This window comes from Primulina eburnea, chromosome 5, assembly GCF_022965805.1.
Source record: "Primulina eburnea isolate SZY01 chromosome 5, ASM2296580v1, whole genome shotgun sequence".
In the NCBI taxonomy this organism is placed as follows: domain Eukaryota; kingdom Viridiplantae; phylum Streptophyta; class Magnoliopsida; order Lamiales; family Gesneriaceae; genus Primulina; species Primulina eburnea.
The window spans coordinates 4,448,192-4,469,061 of NC_133105.1; the positions used below are offsets into that span (position 1 = coordinate 4,448,192).

General features: G+C 35.7%; 1 protein-coding gene across 7 annotated transcripts; it reads right to left on the reverse strand.

The window, feature by feature from the left end:
- Positions 1 to 6,421: 6,421 nt before the first annotated feature.
- LOC140832523 (DEAD-box ATP-dependent RNA helicase FANCM) lies at positions 6,422 to 16,947 on the reverse strand. Of its 7 annotated transcripts, none has more exons than XM_073196602.1 (25): positions 16,809 to 16,947; positions 16,311 to 16,686; positions 15,170 to 15,313; positions 14,520 to 14,602; positions 14,296 to 14,410; positions 13,695 to 13,786; positions 13,196 to 13,250; positions 12,976 to 13,097; positions 12,704 to 12,817; positions 12,197 to 12,390; positions 11,660 to 11,790; positions 11,276 to 11,336; positions 11,109 to 11,179; positions 10,418 to 10,467; positions 10,195 to 10,354; positions 9,913 to 10,046; positions 9,476 to 9,811; positions 9,334 to 9,400; positions 8,710 to 8,824; positions 8,528 to 8,604; positions 8,244 to 8,414; positions 7,754 to 8,152; positions 7,556 to 7,607; positions 7,223 to 7,372; positions 6,422 to 7,034 (listed from the first exon to the last, which is right to left on the reverse strand). In XM_073196602.1, the coding sequence occupies exons 1-25, from the start codon at positions 16,851 to 16,853 to the stop codon at positions 6,512 to 6,514; spliced, it is 3,837 nt and encodes a 1,278-aa protein (XP_073052703.1). In that variant the 5' UTR covers positions 16,854 to 16,947; the 3' UTR covers positions 6,422 to 6,511. The 7 variants fall into 7 exon arrangements, 5 of the variants coding, with proteins under 5 accessions (XP_073052703.1, XP_073052702.1, XP_073052701.1 ...); XM_073196601.1 differs by having other exon boundaries at positions 8,495 to 8,604; XM_073196600.1 differs by having other exon boundaries at positions 8,528 to 8,824.
- Between the last annotated feature and the right edge of the window lie 3,923 nt (positions 16,948 to 20,870).

Below are 20,870 nucleotides of genomic sequence, written 5' to 3' on the forward strand. Positions count from 1 at the left end.
ATATAAATATCCCAGTATAAATCATGTATTCATGCAATCATATAAATCATATAAGAGCATATAACAAAAATCATATCCTATATCAACATCATGATATAAATCAATAACAAGAATAAATCATATTCTAAACATGTACCCTAATCAGGAACATAATTCAATATCTAGAATAACTTCTATTCTAAACATGGACCAACATCTGGAACATGATTAGTATCAAGAATAATTTCTATTCTAAATATGTACCAATATCAGGAACATAAAAGGACATGAACCATATTCAGGAACATAATCAACATCAATCAATATCAATCAATATAACTGTCACTCAAGCTCGTGACTCTACGTTTTAGACTAGACTCAATCCTAGTCTAGGGATCCCGGTTTCCAGATGTGGTATTCCTATATCGAATTCCGTAAAGGATGGAACCATAATCTCTATTACTCGATATAACCAGTGCCCTGGTATTCCTATATCGAATTCTGTAATAGAAGAATTCCAATACCCTTTACTCGATATAACCAAATATGGTGTTCCTATATCGAATTCCGTAATAGATTCCATTACTCGATATAACCAAACATCCAGTGTCCTGACCTAACCGTCAAGGACTGTAGCTCTATCGCCAATATCCTATCTTGAGACATCGTGCAATGTGCCGTGGCGATACCACCACTATCCGGCACTTCTGTCACAAGATAACTCGTCTAATACCTGTCATCTAATATCAAGAGAACAAGTACATCAATCAACTTAATGCAAATATCAATGCAATAAGGTAAAGTATGTGATTTAGGGAAACTCGAGTCAAACCTCCGTCGAGTTGTGCAATCCCAACTCAACATTAATTTATACCTTTATCTTCTCGGTCTGACGAAGAAGAAGAAGAAATCCCGACTCTATCTCGGTCCATTCCCAATCTGGTAATAACAGTTGAATAGGTATAATATCAATACACAATTCAATTCAATACCTGTTCTGATTAATATTCAAATCAAAACACATAATCTGATTAATGTCAATCGACATACGGTATCACAATCCAATCTAAATCAATACCGAATCTGATCAATATCAACCAACTGATGTTTCGACGGCATAACAATACTGTCTGGATAACCCCGTCAGTCCAAACATCACAAATATAATATCAGAACTCATAATCAATATCGATACCAGTCATAATCTCAATAACAATACATATCTGATATGAATTCTCAGTCACATCGACTCCGAAAATCATAACAATTACATAACCAGTCCGTTCTTTAATCTGACTTCAATCCTATGATGTCTAACATGACAAGAACATCATATATGAATCCTATTCAATTCTGACAATAGTCTAATTTCAAAACATGTCAAAACGTAGCAAAACTTACGTCCAGTCGTAGCCTACGTTGATAGGAACTCGGTACTGAAGTCGGATTTAAAATCAGACGGACGGATTTCTCACAAAAGGCGTAAGGATTTTCCACTCCTTTCCCAAACCCTTTCCTCGATTTCTTCTGTTCCTTTCCTTCTGATTATTTACGTTTGTATGTATATATATATATAGATACACGTTGCACGATGAGGCCAAATGGCACCACCCCGTTTTGCATGCCGGCGCATATGCGCGCATTGTCTCGGCGCATATGCGCCCAAGGTTCTGGTATCGCCGCGCATATGCGCGTTACTCTCCCGCGCATATGCGCCCGAGCCACTGTACGTGCCGCGCATATGCGCGCAGTAAAGTCGCGCATATGCGCGAAGGGTTCGGTCTTGCTCGCGCACAGCTCGCGCACCTCAACGCGCATGTGCGCCCTTCTTTCTTTGCACACACACTCTACACCTTTCTCATGTGTTTTGGTCCGATCCGTTCCGTCTATATTTACCGTAATTAATTAATAAATCATTTCCAGATTACTTCCAAATTACGGTAATCATACCCAAAATCATTTCAGATTACGGTACTCAAATTCTCGGGCCTTACAATTTTCGTCAGAAAAAAAAAATTTATATTTTTTTAACACAAAAACTACTATAAAATCGCTATTTTTATGATACAAGCCTAACCCGTTCTATAAAAAAATACTATATTATTAAAAAAATATTATATTTTTTACAAATATGAATCAGATTAATTTGTGGCCTTCTAATAAGAAACTTGCTTTTTTATTTTATTTGTTTCAATTTCACAATCCAATAAACTAATTAGAAACATGCTATAAATATAATATGTAAAAGGGTGGGTCGATATTCATCCTTCGTTCAAAGAACTTGACCGTGACTGCCATAGTAAGAGTTGATCATATATTTTTCTACGAGTGAGTCTCATGTGAGACGGTCTCACGGATCATAATCTGTGAGACAAGTCAACTTTACCCATTTCATAATAAAAAGTAATACTTTTAGCATAAAAAGTAATACTTTTTCATGGGTGACCCAAATAAAAGATCTGTCTCACATATACGATCCGTGAGACCATCTCACACAAGTTTTTGTCTTTTTCTACATTTTATTCTAACTAAATTTATAGTTTACAATTTTATGAGCTAGCAAGACTTGTTGATTTGTAGGAAAAAAAATGGATTCTCTAAAATAATTTGAAAATAAATCTCTTCTCATAAATTAACATTCGATCAATTAGTAATCTCTTAACATGTAAGGGATCTTACATCAGCATCGCACGATTAAAAATCGTAGTAATCTAAAAATTTCTTTTTCGATTCATAACTTGCTTCACTCAAGAATTGTTTTTATCCAATCTGTATGAATCAATAGAAAGCAAATCTTGTATGATACATCAGATCCGTTTTTTTTAGGATGAATATTTGTAATTTCTTGAACAATATCGTGGTGTAACGTATATCCTTACCTATTTCGATCATGAAATAAATTAAATAAATCACAAAATAATTTTTTTTTCAATAATAAAATCTTATTGGAACTTCCCTATCCGCTTCATCCTTCTAAACGGTATCACACCCCGTCTACGCAGGGCGGAGTAGGCAGGCGCCCCGTGCCACCGATATTTTTTTACCGCAACCACTGGGCTATAATAGCATGTCGTATGAGCGTTCCAATGGGCTCGCTATGCCAAAAGCGGGACAAACCCATCCTACACTCCGTTAAATGTCCCATATCGGTTAGATAATTAACCTTTGAGTGGCATATATTGGCTTGGACAATCCTTCTCCCTTGAGCTAGCTTTTGGGGTTGAGTTAGGTCCAAGTTCCAATCTTAACATGGTATCAGAGCCCGGGTTTCACCGTTATGTGTTGGACTGCCTATAATTAGGCCACCTGTTCTGCCCACAGTTGGGTCATTTGTAAACTTCACGCTCCAGATGTTCATTCCTGAGCGTGAGAGGGGTGTGTTAAATGTCCCACATCGGTTGGATAATTAACCTTTGAGTGGTATATATGGAATTGGACAATCCTCCCCCCTTGAGCTAGCTTTTGGGGTTGAGTTAGGTCCAAGTTCCAATTTTAACATAGTATCAGAGCCCGGGTTTCACCGTTATGTGTTGGACTGACTATAATTAGGCCACCCGTTCTGCCCAAAATTGGGTCATTTGTAAACTCCACGCTCCAGTAGATAATTAACCTTTGAGTGACATATATTGGCTTGGACAATCCTCCCCCTTGAGCTAGCTTTTGGGGTTGAGTTAGGTCCAAGTTTCAATCTTTACACACTCCTTAATTTAATTTTAAAAAAATTAGGGTGGATGATTTTAGTGTGAGTGGGACTGTGGGAGGCAACTGGAATTTTCATGTTTTTTATTTTTTTAAAAAAAATTAGGCTTTAAACCGGTACGATGCAGCGCTGACGTGTGTAGTTCTACGTTAGAACCCCAATGAAAAATGACTAAAATTATAAAAAAAAAAAAAAAATGAAAATAAAGTCATCAAATTAAAATTTGATAATAAGGGAACCAATATCACGAATTGAATAAATTACACAACCAAAATTGCAGTTTGCCTTTTTAGAATATAATTGATTGCTATACGATTTGTATTAGTTGAAATACTGTAAAAATTTTGAGATTTTAATTATGTCTGATTTTTAGTTAATTTAATTTGAATTAATACTTTTAAACTTTTATCGCGTTAAAAGTAAATTAAATTATTTTCAGAATCAAAATTTGAAATAATATATGTCAAATATAGTAAACATTGTTATTACTAATAAGTATTAAACATAAAAATTGTATTTTCCTTTCTTAATAATCAATTAATTTAGAAAAATTATTATCACCTCTTAATAAAGAAAGGAAGATGATTTATTTAGTCTATTAATTTATCCAAAATACATACACACACACTCCAAAAAAATTAAAAGATAGGATAAGAAATTAATTAAAGGGATGTAGGAAGGGTTTTTAAAACTAATTTAATTTTAAAATTTTTTTTCAAAAATAATGTAAAAAAAAAAAACTTTTGCAAAACTAAGGCAATCCCCGCGCTTACGAAGCGCGGACGCTGCTCACGTGGACCAGCGTCCGTGCTTCGTAAGCACGGACGGTAGTCCAGGTCAGTGACTAAAAATTTTAGCGACGGAATATATATCTCAACCGTCGCATATTAGCCACGGTTTTATAAAACTGTCACTTAAATTGAATCGGAGACGGTTCATAAACCGTCGCTAATTAGCGACGGTTTACAAACCGTCGCTAAATGCCAAAATGCCCATAATTGTATCAACAGCGTGCACATGTACGCCCGATAATCTTGAACTTTCAATAGCTTGCAACTTTACAGCATGCAATATACGCTGCGGAAAGAAAATTTGTGCGCTGCGAAAAAACCATTTTTGTTGTAGTGAAGACAGAGGAAAAACAGACAAGAAATTGTGTGGGGTTTAGGTGCTTTAATATATTAAATACACTAATTAAATACGTAATTAGGCTTTAGGTCTATTAAGGGGTTTAATTAGGCTCATTAGTCTTAATTAAAATAATAAAAATAATTTTTATAAAATAAGTTTGTGAATTTAATAGCCAGATTGCCAAGAAGTTCGTATTTTTGTTGAAAAACCAACACCAATAAAATTTACGTACCGGCGTATAAAATCACTTCAAAACCCCTTATTTTCAAAAATAAGAAAAAGCATCACCCTTATTTTAAATAATTAAAAACAATTATTTAATAAAACATTTTTTTTATTTTTCAGCCATCGGTCTCCGTTCCTCGATCGAAACTCGAATAACCTTTAAAAATATATTTTAATGCAACCATGTAGAAAAATATATTTTAAACACGTAAATATGCACAACATAATTAATTGATGCAATTAAAATATTTAATTAAAATACACGAGAATTTAATAATTGTATGCACGTGGCCTTAAAATTTTCGGGGCGTTACAAACAGCGTGCAAATGTACGTCCCGGATAATTTTGAACTTTCAACGGCTTGCAACTTTGCAGCGTGTAATATACGCTGCAGAAAGAGAATTTGCGCGCTGTGAAAATCCATTTTTGTTGTAATGAAGACAGAGAAAAAAACAGACAAGAAATTCATCAAGTACATGACATTCGACCACAGAATGATGTTGAGGAAAATGAACAACATTCAATTGAGATATCACAGTCTTACGACATCTCCACAATCCTATGAAAAACTTATTTCTTGATAAATTTCTTGTCTGTTTTTCTGTGTCATCACTACAACAAAAATGATTTTTCGCAGCGCGCAAATTATTTTTCCGCAGCGTATATTGCACGCTGTAAAGTAGCAAGCCGTTGAAAGTTCAAGATTATCCGGGGCGTACAAGTGCACGCTGTTGATACAATTATGGGTATTTTGGCATTTAGCGACGGTTCATAAACAGTCGCTACTTAGCGACGGTATGTGAACATTTGGCTGTCGCTAAAATAGCGACGGTTTATAAACCGTCGCCGATTCAATTTCAGCGACAGTTTTTTAAACCGTCGCTAATTAGCGACGGTCTTGCTATCAATTCCGTCGCTAAAATTTTCCGTCACTGACCTGGACCAGCGTCCGTGCTTACGAAGCGCGGACGGTGGTCCACGTGAGTAGCGTCCGCGCTCCGTAAGCGCGGATTGCCTTACTTTTGCAAAAGTTTTTTTTTTTACATTATTTTTGAAAAAAAAAATTTAAAATTAAATAATTTTTTAAAAAAACCCATGTAGGAAAGAACATGTTAAATGTTTGCACGCATGGTAGGTTACCGAATCTTTGAGTAACAATCAAATAATGATGAGAAAATACAAGTTGGGGAGAAAGAAATGCTGGAAAAAGATTCATAAATAGATTCTATTTAAAAAAAATGGAGTCTGAACAAAACTCATCTATGTATATATATACGTACAAAAAATTAGAAACCAAAATCGGGCCTAGTTTGTACATCTTGATCTGTGAACGTATCTCTGCTTGTACTTGTACTTGTTCAGTTGTTCCAGAGAACAAGGGGAAATGCTCAAAGATCATAAATGCATGTATATTTACATGAATACAACAATATTCTATTTTAATATGTGAAGGCATAAAAGTTGGCCCTGAAAAGTTAAACTCCAAGATCAAAGGATGGAGAGCCCTGAATAGCCAGATTCAGAGGCATAGCCTCATTTGTCATTGATATATTCCGTGCACAGCAATCTCTGAGTTGTTTTGAGGCTTCTTCCTCCACAGCATCAAGGTCAATACCTTCATAAAATTGATCATCATCCTCAAACACCTCTCTCTTTTCTTCCATATTCTGTATTTCTAACTGGGATGAGGTCTTGGCAGTAGCTTCACATAGTAAACTGAATTTGTCGTCTAAATTAACCATTGGCACAGATTGAGCTTGAAAGAAGCTCAATTTTCTCTTCCGGCTGTCTGGCCTGCACTCATTATCAATCTCGGTGAAAAAAAATCCCGATTTCTTAGCTGTCAACTCTAAGCCAGTTTGAGTAGTCTTATTATACTTTGTTCCTGATGAACTCCCACTTTCGTTCATCGTACTACTTTGAACCATAGAGTGAGGACTGAAATCCATGGAAACGTTGAGAGTTCTCTGAAATGGGGATTGACTGAGCAAGGACCGCCTGCAAAATATGGGTACCAATTCCAATTGCTTTTTAAATATAGAGCACATTCCCTTGTGCCAATCAAAACATTCAGAACACAATCTCCCTCGTGGTTTTTTTTTAAAAAAAAATGATTTGTCCGAAAATCAATCATAACCTCCAAGATGGAAAACATGCTTTTTAAGGGAAACGTTTGCACGCAAAACCTGTAAATCGCCATCATGTCAGTCCGACTGACTCCAGGCTGTGAATCTGCTAATGTAGGATTCACACCATCATCTATGAAACTGTCTTCATATGAACTGTTCATCTGCTCGTCTTCCTCGTCATCAGATACAGAAACTTCTGAAGATACCCTAAATTAGAAGCCAAAGTAAATTATAAATAAAGATAGCAACCACAAAAGAGAAACAAGGAGCAAGGGGTATGTTTTTATCAAATATTTAAAATGACAGAAATAGGGAAGGGGGAATATGGTATTACGTCTGTCCAGCTGACAAAAGTAGGCCGTCGATTTTTATAGCGCGATAGTGACTTACTCTGCTTCATCATGAATATAGACAACAGCATTTTTTTCTTGCTTTCTCTTACCTGGATGCAAAAGAATAACATAAGCATGTTTCAGCACACAGAAAGTTTATTTACATTGATATGGAGTTTAATTACCTAGTTCTACAAGAAAGTTTAAGCTAAACTGATATTTTTCGAAGGCAGATAAGAAACTCGCATTGGTTAACCTTTGACTGGCTTAATTTTAGTATGAACTCCAGTAACAATTTGATCATTGGGTTTTCGAGGAACTTTCCCACTGTGATCTCCATGCTTGCGCAACCTTCTTAGCTTGTGATGCTGCTCAACTGTTACAGAATTTTCTACAGATTCTACAAGCCAATCTTTGCTGCTGCTGCTTGAAGGCATTTGTGCTTCTTTAGCACCTGGAACAGGTGACTTGCATGCACTTGGTGCATTTTTGTCCAGATACAGACCAGGAGTTTGAATGACACCTTTACTCAAACATGGGACATTCGTTTCCTTTTCTTCATCTTGCCTAGAGTTCATCGAAATCTGTGCTTGTACTTGTGGGGTCGAAACAAGGGCAGGAACAATTGAACTGTCTTCATCACAATTCCATTTACCTGTACACTTTAATGCAAACATTAGCCTAAGCACCAAGACACGAATACATGCATAGAACAGGTATATGATGATTCAGAAAACGAACATTACTTAGGGGAGATTCTGGAACTATCCCACTTTTGATGAAATTAGTCAGCCGAGGACTGAGATCAGAATCCCTAAATTCATTGCTGGACTCAGCTTCAACAACTGGGATCATGCTACACACAACTTTATGAGCCTCACCAGAGAGATCCATTTCTTCTGATTTTCTGCTAGTGCCTAAGTTCACATAATTTTTCAGCTTTGGGAAAAATGTACTTTTTGCAGATTACATAGAAATCATTCAAAAAAATCCTTACATCGGGGGGATCTTGACCCTGGAGACAGTTTACCTATTGCTTGCATCTTCTTTTCGCGATTTTCAGAATTATCCATCAACTTGTTTACAGACGAAACACCAATACTGTTTTTGCTTTTCAGGTGAGATTGTAGAGGAAATTGAGGTAATGATAAAACCAGAACATTTCCAAGATCATCCACTGATATAGATTCTGATCCAAACAGGGGAGTACGCCTGCATGGTTTTTGTTTGTCTAAATTTTCAATGTGCATCTCTCTTGTTCTTGTAGTCTCCTCAAGCTCTTTATCATTTTCTACTGTCTCCCAATGCCCTTCAGCAGGATTCCTTTCTAAATTTATAACAGTGTTAGCACAAAGTTTCATCATGTATCAAGCAAGTATTCATAATCTGGGTATTTCCAGTGACACAGGTGCCCCATGATATAGCAAGTTTGGTCCTTTACTCGACCTTTGTGCAGAATAGCGAAAAATAAATGGTCGGCAACTCAAACCAAGCAGAGCCAGATAATAAAATAATTAGTTAGCAATCACCACGTAGCAACCAAAGTTACTAGGTTATATAATATGTTAAATAAATTAAAATAATTCTAAATTTTAGTATGCATGATTAAACTATAGCTAAAAAAATTGAATAAATAAATAAAGCAATAGGGCAACCATTGGTTCAAAATGTATTAGGTGGATGAACTACAAGTCAATAATCATTCCAAATCAAACTGTATCGTATGAAAATCTATTCCAACTTCATAAATGCATGGGTGAACCATGAACAATGATTGAAAAGCTCTCACGATGCAATTAAGCAGCAAAAAACATTTAATAGGAAGGTGCTCTTAACCTTTCATAATCCCCTTGTGGGATTCCACAGCTTCAACACGTGAGGAAGGATATGAAATATCTTCATCCTGACCAACAATGATTCGAATAATTACAAAGGATAGCACACATGATTAAAGTTCGACAAGAGCTAGAACACAAACCTTGGCAAAAATAGTTATATTCTCTATACAGAATGATCGGCCTTGCAAACATTGCATTGTATCTATTAGGAAACAAGTTCTAGATGAATGCAGCACTTCATTCACGGGGGAGGGAAATGCCTGGAAATGAGGAAAGGCGACAAGAGATGGTTTCCAAGCAACTTTAATGGCAGAAGGAAAATACTTGGCAAGCAAGTCCATCTCAGCCTCCACTGATTTGGTTTTGTATGATGGCACTGAGACAGGGCTATCATCTTTCATTTTCTTTCCACGTGGAACAAATTGTTCAATTGACATTTTAAGAAATCGCACTTCTGGTCTAAAACGATGGGGAACCTGCAAGTGCGTATGGACATAGTCCCAGGTGTTAGCTGAATCATAGTAACAGAAATTTCTTTTACCAGAAAATTACAGAAAAAATCAGCAGAAAAGCATACCATCCTTGGACTAGAATGGAAATTAAAGCTACTCAGTCCGCCATTTCGCAAGTGTTTGTCAATGGACTTGCTGGTTGCTTTTTTCCGAATGTAACCCTTCAATTCAGATCCTTCACATGCTAAAACTAGTAAATCTTGTTAAGAAATTTTCTGAAAGAGTGACTGAACCACAATAACAATTTTAAGTTTTTATATCATCAATAGGATGTGACAGACATTCGATAATCAAGCTTAAAAAAATGAATCCTTCAAGATAAAGAACAAGGAGATGGATATCTACACGTCCTTCATGCTTCCTTCCAGTCCTCCCCATGCGCTGAATCATTCTCAAAGGTGATACGTTTGCATCAAAGCATACAACGAGATCAACTTCCATGATATCTAGACCTTCTTCACCAATCGATGTTGCAACAAGAACATTGTATCCACCTGTCCGAAATTTCTACAGAGGCAAGTTAAGTAAACCATCAAGGACAGAACACGAGAGGAAGCAAAAAAGTAGTACCTTTAAAACAGCCTGTTGAACTTTTTGTGGCTGTCCCTTCAACGTTTTTCCTTCGTAGAAATACAAGAAAAGTCGCAAATGTTTATCAATAATTTCATGAGACCAAATATATAATACGAAGTTGTTTGTTTGAACGCCAAATGTGAGGGAATATCATGGAACATATATGCACTCCGGTTTTTGGACTTTTGCACCAAATCTGGTCACTTGGTTGAGCCATAAATGGCATGAGTTGTAGCATTCATGTAAACGAGCCAGTCGAGTATGGAGGAAACTACCACTCTGGCCGGCCCATTGTAGTAAAACAATTAAAGCATTACAGTGCAACCGACAGAGGAGAACTACCACCACCAATTAAAAAATACATGTGGAAATTAGTTTGAAAGTCTTGCTCAGACCCAAATGAGAAAAGTGCTAGGTGCTTTCAATTCAAATGGAAAGCTGATATAGTTCAGTTCAATCAAAGAAAAGTTGAATTTACGTACTGGCGAAGCAGTTTCAGATATGAATGGTCAGGACTACAACTACAAACATTGTGACTTGCATGATTTTCAAACCCATTTACTCAAAATTTCATAAATAAATCTTGAAGAGCATAGGAAAAACAGATTGAAACCAATTATTAAAATATTTACATTCAGCAAGTTGGGAATGTACAATGACAAAAGCAAAGAACAGTTGAGTGACAAACCTGAGCTTTGGCCAATGAACTCCATAGCTTTAACAAACTCCCCAATGTTTTCTAGCGCACTCATTATATCCCTGAACCATTTAAGGATAAACAACATTTTATTATACTTCTAATTTGTTGTCAGGACAGGATGTAGAAAGATTTGAAGAAACGAAGATCAATTTGACCTGACACTGCCCCTAAAATTTGAGAAGATTATGACTCTGGAGCTTTGTGGATCTTTCACTTCTGCACGAGAAATTGCAGACTCAGTTGCTCTGCATAAATACTAAAATGTAGCGCAAAAGTAAAATACTGAAACGAAAGAAAAGCAGCCGTGAACGTGGAACTCTTCCCTTCAGGTTTTACATATCATTCTATAACATCATACAGACATGTATTATGCAATTTTAAGAGTTTAACATACTGTTAGCTGTCACCTCATGCATTATTTCTACTTCAAACTGTTGTATTTTTTATAGTTGTTAGACAGCAAAATCAACACAGTCAGAAGCAACATGCCCACAAACACAGACTTGTCATGTAATTGAAATACTTTTCATGCTACATACTGAAATGGTCAGTCAGCACATCCAGCATTTTTGCCAATTTTGGGCTCGGGGCACCATTGGAGACAGTTTTCTGCATCAGAAGTTTTGCTTTCAATAGAACTTCATTTCTGCTCATGAACCGGGCAAAGGACCTGCAAAACCATTCAAATATACTCAGAAAGATCCTCATCTTTCATAAAAAATCAGTTGTAACCCTTCTTTAACACTTTTCCGGCTAACAAGATAAAAAAACTTGAGTTAGCATAAGTGCAGATATATTAGCAAGTGATATTATTTGGAATGATGTTTCAATAAAAAGTTGAGGAAACCCCAACCGACAAATCAATGGGAAACACCTCCGATACAAAAAAGCAAGTCATGAGTGAGAGTGCAGGTGCAAAGACTTGATCACCATTAGAGTGTTTGCAATGAAAAGAAGAATACAAAGATACAATAATCCTCTTGAATCCAAAAAAATCACATATACTCATTCATTTTATGCATGATTGAAAAAGGAAAAAAAAAACAAACTTTATTCAATGATAAATAGAAACCTACCCCTGTTTCAATTTCTCCTCAAGCACCTCAAACGCAGGCCTTATTCCATGGCTTGTGAGCAATTTTCTCACATGGTATAGTGTTATAAGAACACCAAAATAGCCTTCAATTTCTCCATATTTCATATGAGGAAGGTCCACTGGAGGCTCTTGCCGAAATTTATCCCTTGAATTGAGTAGATTGAAGGGGCTTAACTGTCAATTATCAATAACGTTTTTAAGACAAAAATGAGCACGTGACCACAAATTTGTTAAAAGAAAACAATAATTGAGAATCCACCCAACCAGAATTGTGAAATGTAACAGATAAATGACTAATTATGAATGAGTTAATTAATATACACCATTCAACCCTTATTTCAGATACTCATATGGACTGCAGCAAGAAACCAAGCCAAATCTTGAATAACACATTCAGGAAATTTTATCAACTGATGTCAACGAAGCAAAAAAAAATAGAACAAAAAGGAGTTGGCACAAACTCCAAATAGTAAGGTACAAGGCATACCATCTGGATGTCTATCTTCTGAAGCACCCCAAGTGCACAAAGCCGGGCAGCAAATGGCCGTACTACTTCCAAAAGCAGATTACTTATTTCAACAGCTTCATCGCCCATAGCCACCTAACATATGCATTAGATGAAAACACCTCTCGTTCACGTATTCGAACAAACCATGCTGTAAGCTGGCGATGCTTTTTGACTGCTGGATTTTCATCATCTAGGTGCAGCCTTGACATATAATAGTCAAATTGAAATCAGAAAAATAAAAATATAAGCACCTCAATTACTTCTATCTTTCTCTCATGCACATATGGAAGCACATCATGATCACTCTCGCTTCGGTATTCAAGAGTAGATATTTGAAGACTGTCAATTACACACTGAATTGCCTGTTGTTTACCTGCAACATGAATAATCAGAAAAACAGCACCATAAAGGAACTCAGAATACCAAATCAACTATCTCACTATCTGTCTTGTGGCCCAATGGAATACTTACTTCCTGGTGTTGCTGTGAGCGCCAATATTCGTAGTTGCACTGGAACATCCATCAACTTCAAAGTGGACAGAAAGTAGCATCAATTTAAAAATAATCAATTGAATAAACGATATGAAAGCAAGTTTCTCCTGAAACTGCAAAGTTACATGATTCTCATCCATGTATTCATCTCAATGTTTCCCTTGCTTGTAGGTTCAAACAACTACGGTATATAGTTTTAATAGAGACAGACTTTTGATTTGATGGTTCAAATTTTAGTTATCAGAAAGATCACACCCTCATCACTGCAACAAAACAAGCACGGACTCATGAATTACCGAGATTTTCAGTAACGGAACACAAATTTAGCATCGAGGTAGATATCAACAATACTACTTACAAAACCAAAATCACGAAACAAATTTCATGTCTAATATAAAGGAACTTCAGTGGAATGAAATATGTGGGCATATCTATAAACCTTGTGCAGAACGGAAAGAAAAGAATTAAGATGACCAACCTCACGAACTGCAACAGAGTAGGAATAGTTTCCTGTTGCACGATGTGCCTCATCAATTACCAAACAAACCAGATGTTTTACCAAACATGAACCTGCAACATTGATTCAATTAAGAGGATCTCTGCGAACTACTAATATATGAGTATGATCAAGCTTCACAATAATATGGAATTCTTATTATTTTCAAAGGCAGTGAACGTAGTCACAAAACAGAGAATAGATATAGATATACATCTAGTGAGTAAATATGTATGATTGAATCTTCAGAGACCCATTAAACCAACATATATTCTCCAATCCCAACTGTCAGTAGATATCACAGGGTAAACTTAAACAAATTTTATCGTTCAATCCTATAAACCTTGCTAGGATATATTTGATCAACTTGATAAAGAAACCACAGACAGTATAAGACGAAATAAATTGATGCTAAACTTTCTCAATTGACTAAAAGCAAAAAGATTTTTGAATCATAAATAGATCATAGACTAGGTAACATCTGAGTACTCCATCAAAGCTTGTATGTACTACTAAATTATCTTCATTTAAAAACATGTCCATCAGTCTTTGACAAGATATTCTAACAAGTCGACAAACACACCAGACTGTATATCCTTCTCCAACACCTGTGGAGTGACAAAGAAAACACGTTTATCTCTCCATAAATTTGCTCTTGTAGCAGGACTCGTCTGGCCTGTCATGTCAATGGTCCACTCCTGTAGAAAGTGTGGTGTAAATTTTATCAAATTAAGTATAGCAAATGGAAACACTTAAACTAAAAACATTAGTAAATAAACTCTGAGAGTGATGTAACCAGCGTCTCACTTGTGGAATTCCAACAATTTTATGACAAGCTTCTATTTGTTGAATAACAAGAGGTCGAGTAGGAGCAGCAAAAACAATTTTTCCTGCCAACAATGCACTCGAAGTATATAGTGTTGTTGCACAATAAAAGTTTCTGATAGAAATAACAAAAATCATTTGAAATAATTTTCAAAGGAAGCGTGATTATTAAAACCCCAGAACAAGTGCATGCAGGACATGGTGTGGTTAGGTCCAGCCGAGTATCCGGTCTTGCCCGTACCACTCGTCTCGTACAGAAGTTCCATTTACATTTTTTAATACATTGTTTAAGCTTAGTTCCAATTTTTGCTAACCTGAATTTGATTTATACATAAGCATGATTATCAATGACAAATTCGGAATACATTGTGAAGTCTTGATGGTTAATTTATCATTTTCATACACTGAGCTTGAAAGTAACATAACAGTCTTGTAATCATAATTAGCCACGACAACAGGCTCGTCCCACAGTTTTCAGAATTACTGGTTGGGGCAAGGTGTCGCATAATTTTCTTCATATATCTTGATTTATAATACTATTACACATGTGTCGTGGATAAGTATGAAGTAAATAAACAATCAAGAAAATAAACATGAAAATACCAGAGCAATATGGCGCAGAATCGCATTACCTTCAGGAAACCATCTGAAGTAATTAAACATGACAACCGCAGCGATAAAAGTTTTTCCAAGCCCTGTTGGTAATACAACTAATGTATTGGAAAACAGTGCAGTCTGGGTGATAGCAAACTGATAATCACGACGAGAGATGTTCACTGCCATAAATAACAATAACAAACAAATAAATGAGCTCTATTTTCAAATGTAGTAAACGCTGAAAGAAACTGTGATTTATGGATAAAACATAATAATGTCTAGGCCTTTATTCGAAATTCCATATCAATTAGCGAGAAAATGAAGTTTTGCATGAAGATGTCGTTTCATAAAAATGTAAATTCTCACTTAACAAACCAAGCTGACATTGATCACCAGTTATTTAAATATATCTGAACAATAATCGCCAACACAAGCTTCGGTCCCAAAGCAGTAGAAGTTAAATACAAGAGTCTCTCATTTGAAATTGAATTTTCATTCATTAACCACAAATGATTTAACCTTTCATCAATAACTTTTTCCCAACTCCCAAGTTAATTTTTTGCTTCCTCAGTTTTTCTCTGCGTCTATAGTTTGTAAATTCTAACGTCCCCACAAGTTCTTCGATCTGAAGATTTTATATAAAAAATGGTTAGAAAATTCAGCAGAGCATTCACTTTCCCAGAGACGAATTGAGTGCTTCTCTGCATATTCGAAATTATTACTCACCGTATACTTATAGAAAAGGTATTCAAATAGCATGAAAATAATTATGGCACAAGGATATTGAAGCTAGAATCAATGACATGAAAAAAACAAAGTTCTTCAACTATGCCCACAAATTACCAAGAGAATGAAATCATCAAATGATAAGTACCCAGCACTTGAGTTCCAAAACAAGGAAAAACATACTTTTCAGCAGTCCCACTTAAATATCAGTAGTCATAACACGGGAAAGCAATGTTACAGCAGCATGCATATATTCAACCCGATAATTGGACTATATGCCTGAAAGATAGCACCTTCATCATGCATTGTCACTTTTCAAACCCAAAAACTGCCACTGGCTCCCTAAACCACAGCTCCCCAAAAAGATTAACAAATGATAAAAAGTAAAAAACAATGGAAACATTGTGAGATTACCACATAGAAACGAAAATTCTGTGGAAAGAAAAGAACCTGGGTAAACCCACGTCTTGGCGGCCTCCGGATCAATCTTGACAAATGTGCTATTCATTTCAATACCTTCACACTCGGAAACACCTCTATTATTATCACCAGTAACATCACCATAGCTCACACTGTTTGAAAATTCCGCCTTCTCCGTACATTGCTTCAAATTGCTAGCAGAAACACCGATAAACTTATCTAATGTAGTTTGCCTAGTCGAAGAAATTGTGGCAATACACTCTCCTTTTCTACGCGTTTCTTGAACTGGGTTCGACTTAAAATAACTGTGAGCAATACTAGAACTATTAACTGGGGTGAGCTTTTCAGGAGCAGTAGCTTCGCACGCCACATCTATATCCCTCACGGCCGCTTCCCAATCAAACTCCTATGCACAGAGAAGACATTAAAATACGAAAGATTACAGATTTTCCATAAAGTATAAAACAAATGCAAATAATATAATGACAATACGAAACAAATTAAACGGATGAACTCTTCCTAACTCACATCGTCATTATCTGCGACGTTGAGAGGGTGGGAAGTGGAACCCATGATCGTTCGCACGCGTTGGAGAGTTGATAATTCGATTTTAATTAGGGTTTCGGTGTGGATGGCATAAATTAACAGAGGTTCCTCAAGAAGCAAGAGCGGCAAAATTCATGAGAGCGCCATTTTTGAAGTTAGTGAAAGACGAGCCTGTCCACGTGTCTTTGGGCTTTTCCCAAAGTGAGACAAATGAGTAGCCCATTCAAGTAACCCAAGCCCAAAAATCGCTAAGAGCCCAGGCCTCAGAAGTCGGATCCTTCTCATTAGACCATTTGTCGAGTGTGCGGGACTAATTTGATTTAGGTAATTATTTGACACAGTTAATGATTATATTATTAGGACCAATGGAATCCGGATATCTCATGGTTTTGTTTTTGGAACCACCCAAAAGACCTCATACCAATGAAGATATCATTCCATCTTTATAAGCCCATGATCTTTCTCTAGATCTTCCAATGTGGGACTTTAGTTGCATCCCAACAATCCTCTCCTCAAACGAAGTTTCACTATTATTCTCATAGTCCAAGCCTCCCCTCAAGCCTTATTCGTCCTCCAATCGAGGTTACTCTGCTTCACTGCATTGGAGCGCACGCCTTACATGAATACTGGGAGCATAAACCACCCCGAGAGTTTAATCAACGATTTTTACCGGGAGCCCTCACCTTCTTCGTTTAGATATCAAGGATTCTACCCACACGGCTCGATCTAGACCATGGCTCTGATACCACTTGTTAGGACCAATGGAATCAGGATATCTCCACACTGGTATGATATTGTCCACTTTGGTTTTAACCCTCATGGTTTTGCTTTTGGAACCACCCAAAAGGCCTCATAACAATGGAGATATCATTATATTCCATCTTTATAAACTCACTATCTTTCTCTAGATCTTCCAATGTGAGACTTTGGTTGCATCCCAACATATATTTCAAATACAGTAATTATTACAAATCGAGCAAACATATATAATTGTTTAAGAAACGGAGACATGGTCATAAGTGAAAATTAACCGTGTTTTACAATGTTATTTGCAGCTTACTAGTCCATGTGTTGCGTTAATGTTTTCTTGTATTGTTCAAAGGCAAAAACTTGTGAGACATCATCACATATTGTATTTCGTTAGATGGATCTCTTATTTGGGTCATCTATGAAAAATATTACTTTTTATGCTAAAAGTATTATTTTTTATTGTGAATCTCGGTAGGGTTGACCGGTCTCAACGTCTCACAGATAAAGATTCGTGAGACCGTCTCACAAAAAACCTACTCTTATTCAAAATGTTTTTCCTATATATACTAATGCCGTGTGAAGCGATTCAATTTATCTAAACTCAAACAAGTGAGACTATAATTCATGATTATCTGTATCTTGGAACCTCGTCCAACCATTTGGCCAGAGTATCCTTGTCGTATCGCTGTCAAACTTTATTAGATTCTAAAGCTAAGTGACAGAAACCACCTCACCCTAAAGTCTCGATACTTATTACGAGGCAGCAAAATGAAAGGTAAAAAAAGCTTTGGCTGATTCCAAGTTTCGTTTCTTTTTCCTCCCCCACTTCTGTTGCCAATTAAGCTTGTCCAATTTTGAAGATACACCAGTTGTTATGTAGGAATTCTTCCCATGGTCCTGTCGTGGGTCCTTATGCATGTGTCATAGCTCCCAAAAGTGAGCAGATCTTTGTTGATGGATGATGGCCTTTGCTAAAGGATGCTCCAGTGCGATATTGAAGATTTTTGGTGAAACTGTTGGAACATTGACATTTGCTTAAATCAAAATCATAATCGTAGCTTAGGTGTTTTTATTATACAGGAGGCTTGTCTAAACCTGATCTAACACACTAACGACATGATTGGTGTGGATGAATGAAATAAGACATGAATTAATAAATTCTTGTTGAAACTGTTGGAACATTGACATCTCATTTTAATGACGGACGGGTACTGAAAGAAATGGAAAATATATAGAATGAAATTATTTTTTATAACCAAATATTTTTAAATTAAAATTTTAAAATAATAGCTCACTAAATATCATTATAATTTTTGAAATAACAAAAATGATAATTAATTATTTTAAAACTATTATTATTATTATTATTATTATTATTATTATGAAGATATAGATTAAAATTAGTTAAACTAGATAACATTTGAGTATGTCTCTTGTGAGACAGTCTCACGAATCTTTATCTGTGAAACGAGTCAACTATAACAATATTTACAATAAAAAATAATACTCTAAGCATGAAAAGTAGTACTTTCTCATTGATGACCCAAATAAGAGAATCGTCTCACATAATACGACTCGTGAGAGTGTCTCGTACAAGTTTTTGCCATAACATTTTTATAAAATACGTGAATTGAGAATAAAAATAATCGTTCTCGTTCAAAAATGGATGAAATGTTCATTCTCATGAATATGAGATTAGTAATTCTCATTAGAATGAGCATTACCAAACATAAGCATGTGAAATGAGAAGAATGTTCATCTCATCTTCACCTCATTCTCTCGTAACAAGCACGTTCTAAATATTTGATGCAAGAGTCGGTGAAAATTGAACTTAAGATCGATCCTATTATCTCACTCTTGCCTCCAATAAGGCACGAGATCCTTGGCATAATTGTACGTGGTTATAGTAACCAATATGTGAAATTTCATTTTAACCAGATTAAGCCGAGCTTATAAAATACACCGCTTGTAGTGTAAATTTTATTTATAATATATGGTTTCAAGTTGATATTGATGTGGGAGACATATAATACATGTACTCAGTTGACATTAAAGTGGGAGACATACAGATAACACATGACATATACGATAATTCTTTCACACAAGGTTAATAATAGATTATGCCCTTTAACCAGAAAGGAAAAAAATATGGGAACCTAGTAATTGGTAAAGAAGACAAGGGATAGGGAATTTTGATTTTTTGAGGGGGGCATTTTGAGAAATTTTTTATTTTTGAGGGGGTATTTCGAAATATTTTGATGAGACTACAATTTGAATATGTATTTTTTGGAATAAATTCTATTTTTTAGAGTGTGTGTGTGTGTATTGAGTGAAAAATGGTGTTGAAGCGAATGAAAAGCAACTACGTGCTTCACTAAAATTAGGCAATAAGAAAGGCAGACAAAAATAAAGTGAGCTTATTCCTCTTTGAACCTTATCCTCTCTATGATTTGAAACCCTTTTTTTCTTTTTTGGGTTACTAGGGAGGAGGGGATTTAAAGCCTTTAATCATGCAAACTATTCATATGCAAGTGGAAGCACTCACCAAGCAATTCAAAAAGAGAAGTTCATTTCAAGACGATATCAAGAATTTTTTATCGTTCGACAGATTAATCATGTTCATATTTACAATAAAAATTATTTTTGATATATTTTTACATAGCTGACCCGAATAGAATATTTTTTCCCTTTATAAAATTTGACTCACGAGACTGATTAAAAAAAATGATTAAAAAATATTATCTTCTTCAGTTATTGACTAGTTATGAACAATTTATTTTTGTCACTAAATCATCCTATAACATGACTTGAGATTAAACGTGCGGCATGTTTAGACAACATAAGTAAAACTATTATTTGGCCTAGAAAAATCGGTAGAGTCGATGTTATCTGTGAGGACAGTGTCCCACAGGATCTAAGTCATTAATTTTAAAAAAATTGGTGGAACTCGCATATATATGATTAAAACTGAGCTTTTGATCTTTTTAGAGAACAATACCCTCACAAGATAAGGTGAAATATTTAAGAAAAATCCATCTTTGCTTGTTTTCAGGCAGAAATATGGCCTCCAACACTCAAATTTAAGATGACTTCCCAAATTCAGATTGTAATCAACAAAATATGATTTGACATGTTGCGATCCAAAAAATGAAAGGACGAACCATTACAAAACCCTACCAATACATAAAAGTCCACGCTTGGAAGTAGTCAAACAAATGAGGAAGAAACCCAACCTCCAAATCCATCACCAATCAGATGGATGGCTTTTTAATTCAGCAGCTTTTTGTACAGAAT

What these genes read in the sequence shown, in the direction of transcription:
- LOC140832523 (XM_073196598.1), bottom strand. Translation starts at nt 16,853, where the DNA reads ATGGGTTCCACTTCCCACCCTCTCAACGTCGCAGATAATGACGAT. An exon ending in AATTTTAGGGGCAGTGTCAG is followed by an intron (nt 11,180 to 11,275) that starts GTCAAATTGATC and finishes TAAATGGTTCAG; the next exon opens with GGATATAATGAGTGCGCTAG. An exon ending in TATATTCATGATGAAGCAGA is followed by an intron (nt 7,373 to 7,555) that starts GTAAGTCACTAT and finishes CTTCTAATTTAG; the next exon opens with GGTATCTTCAGAAGTTTCTG.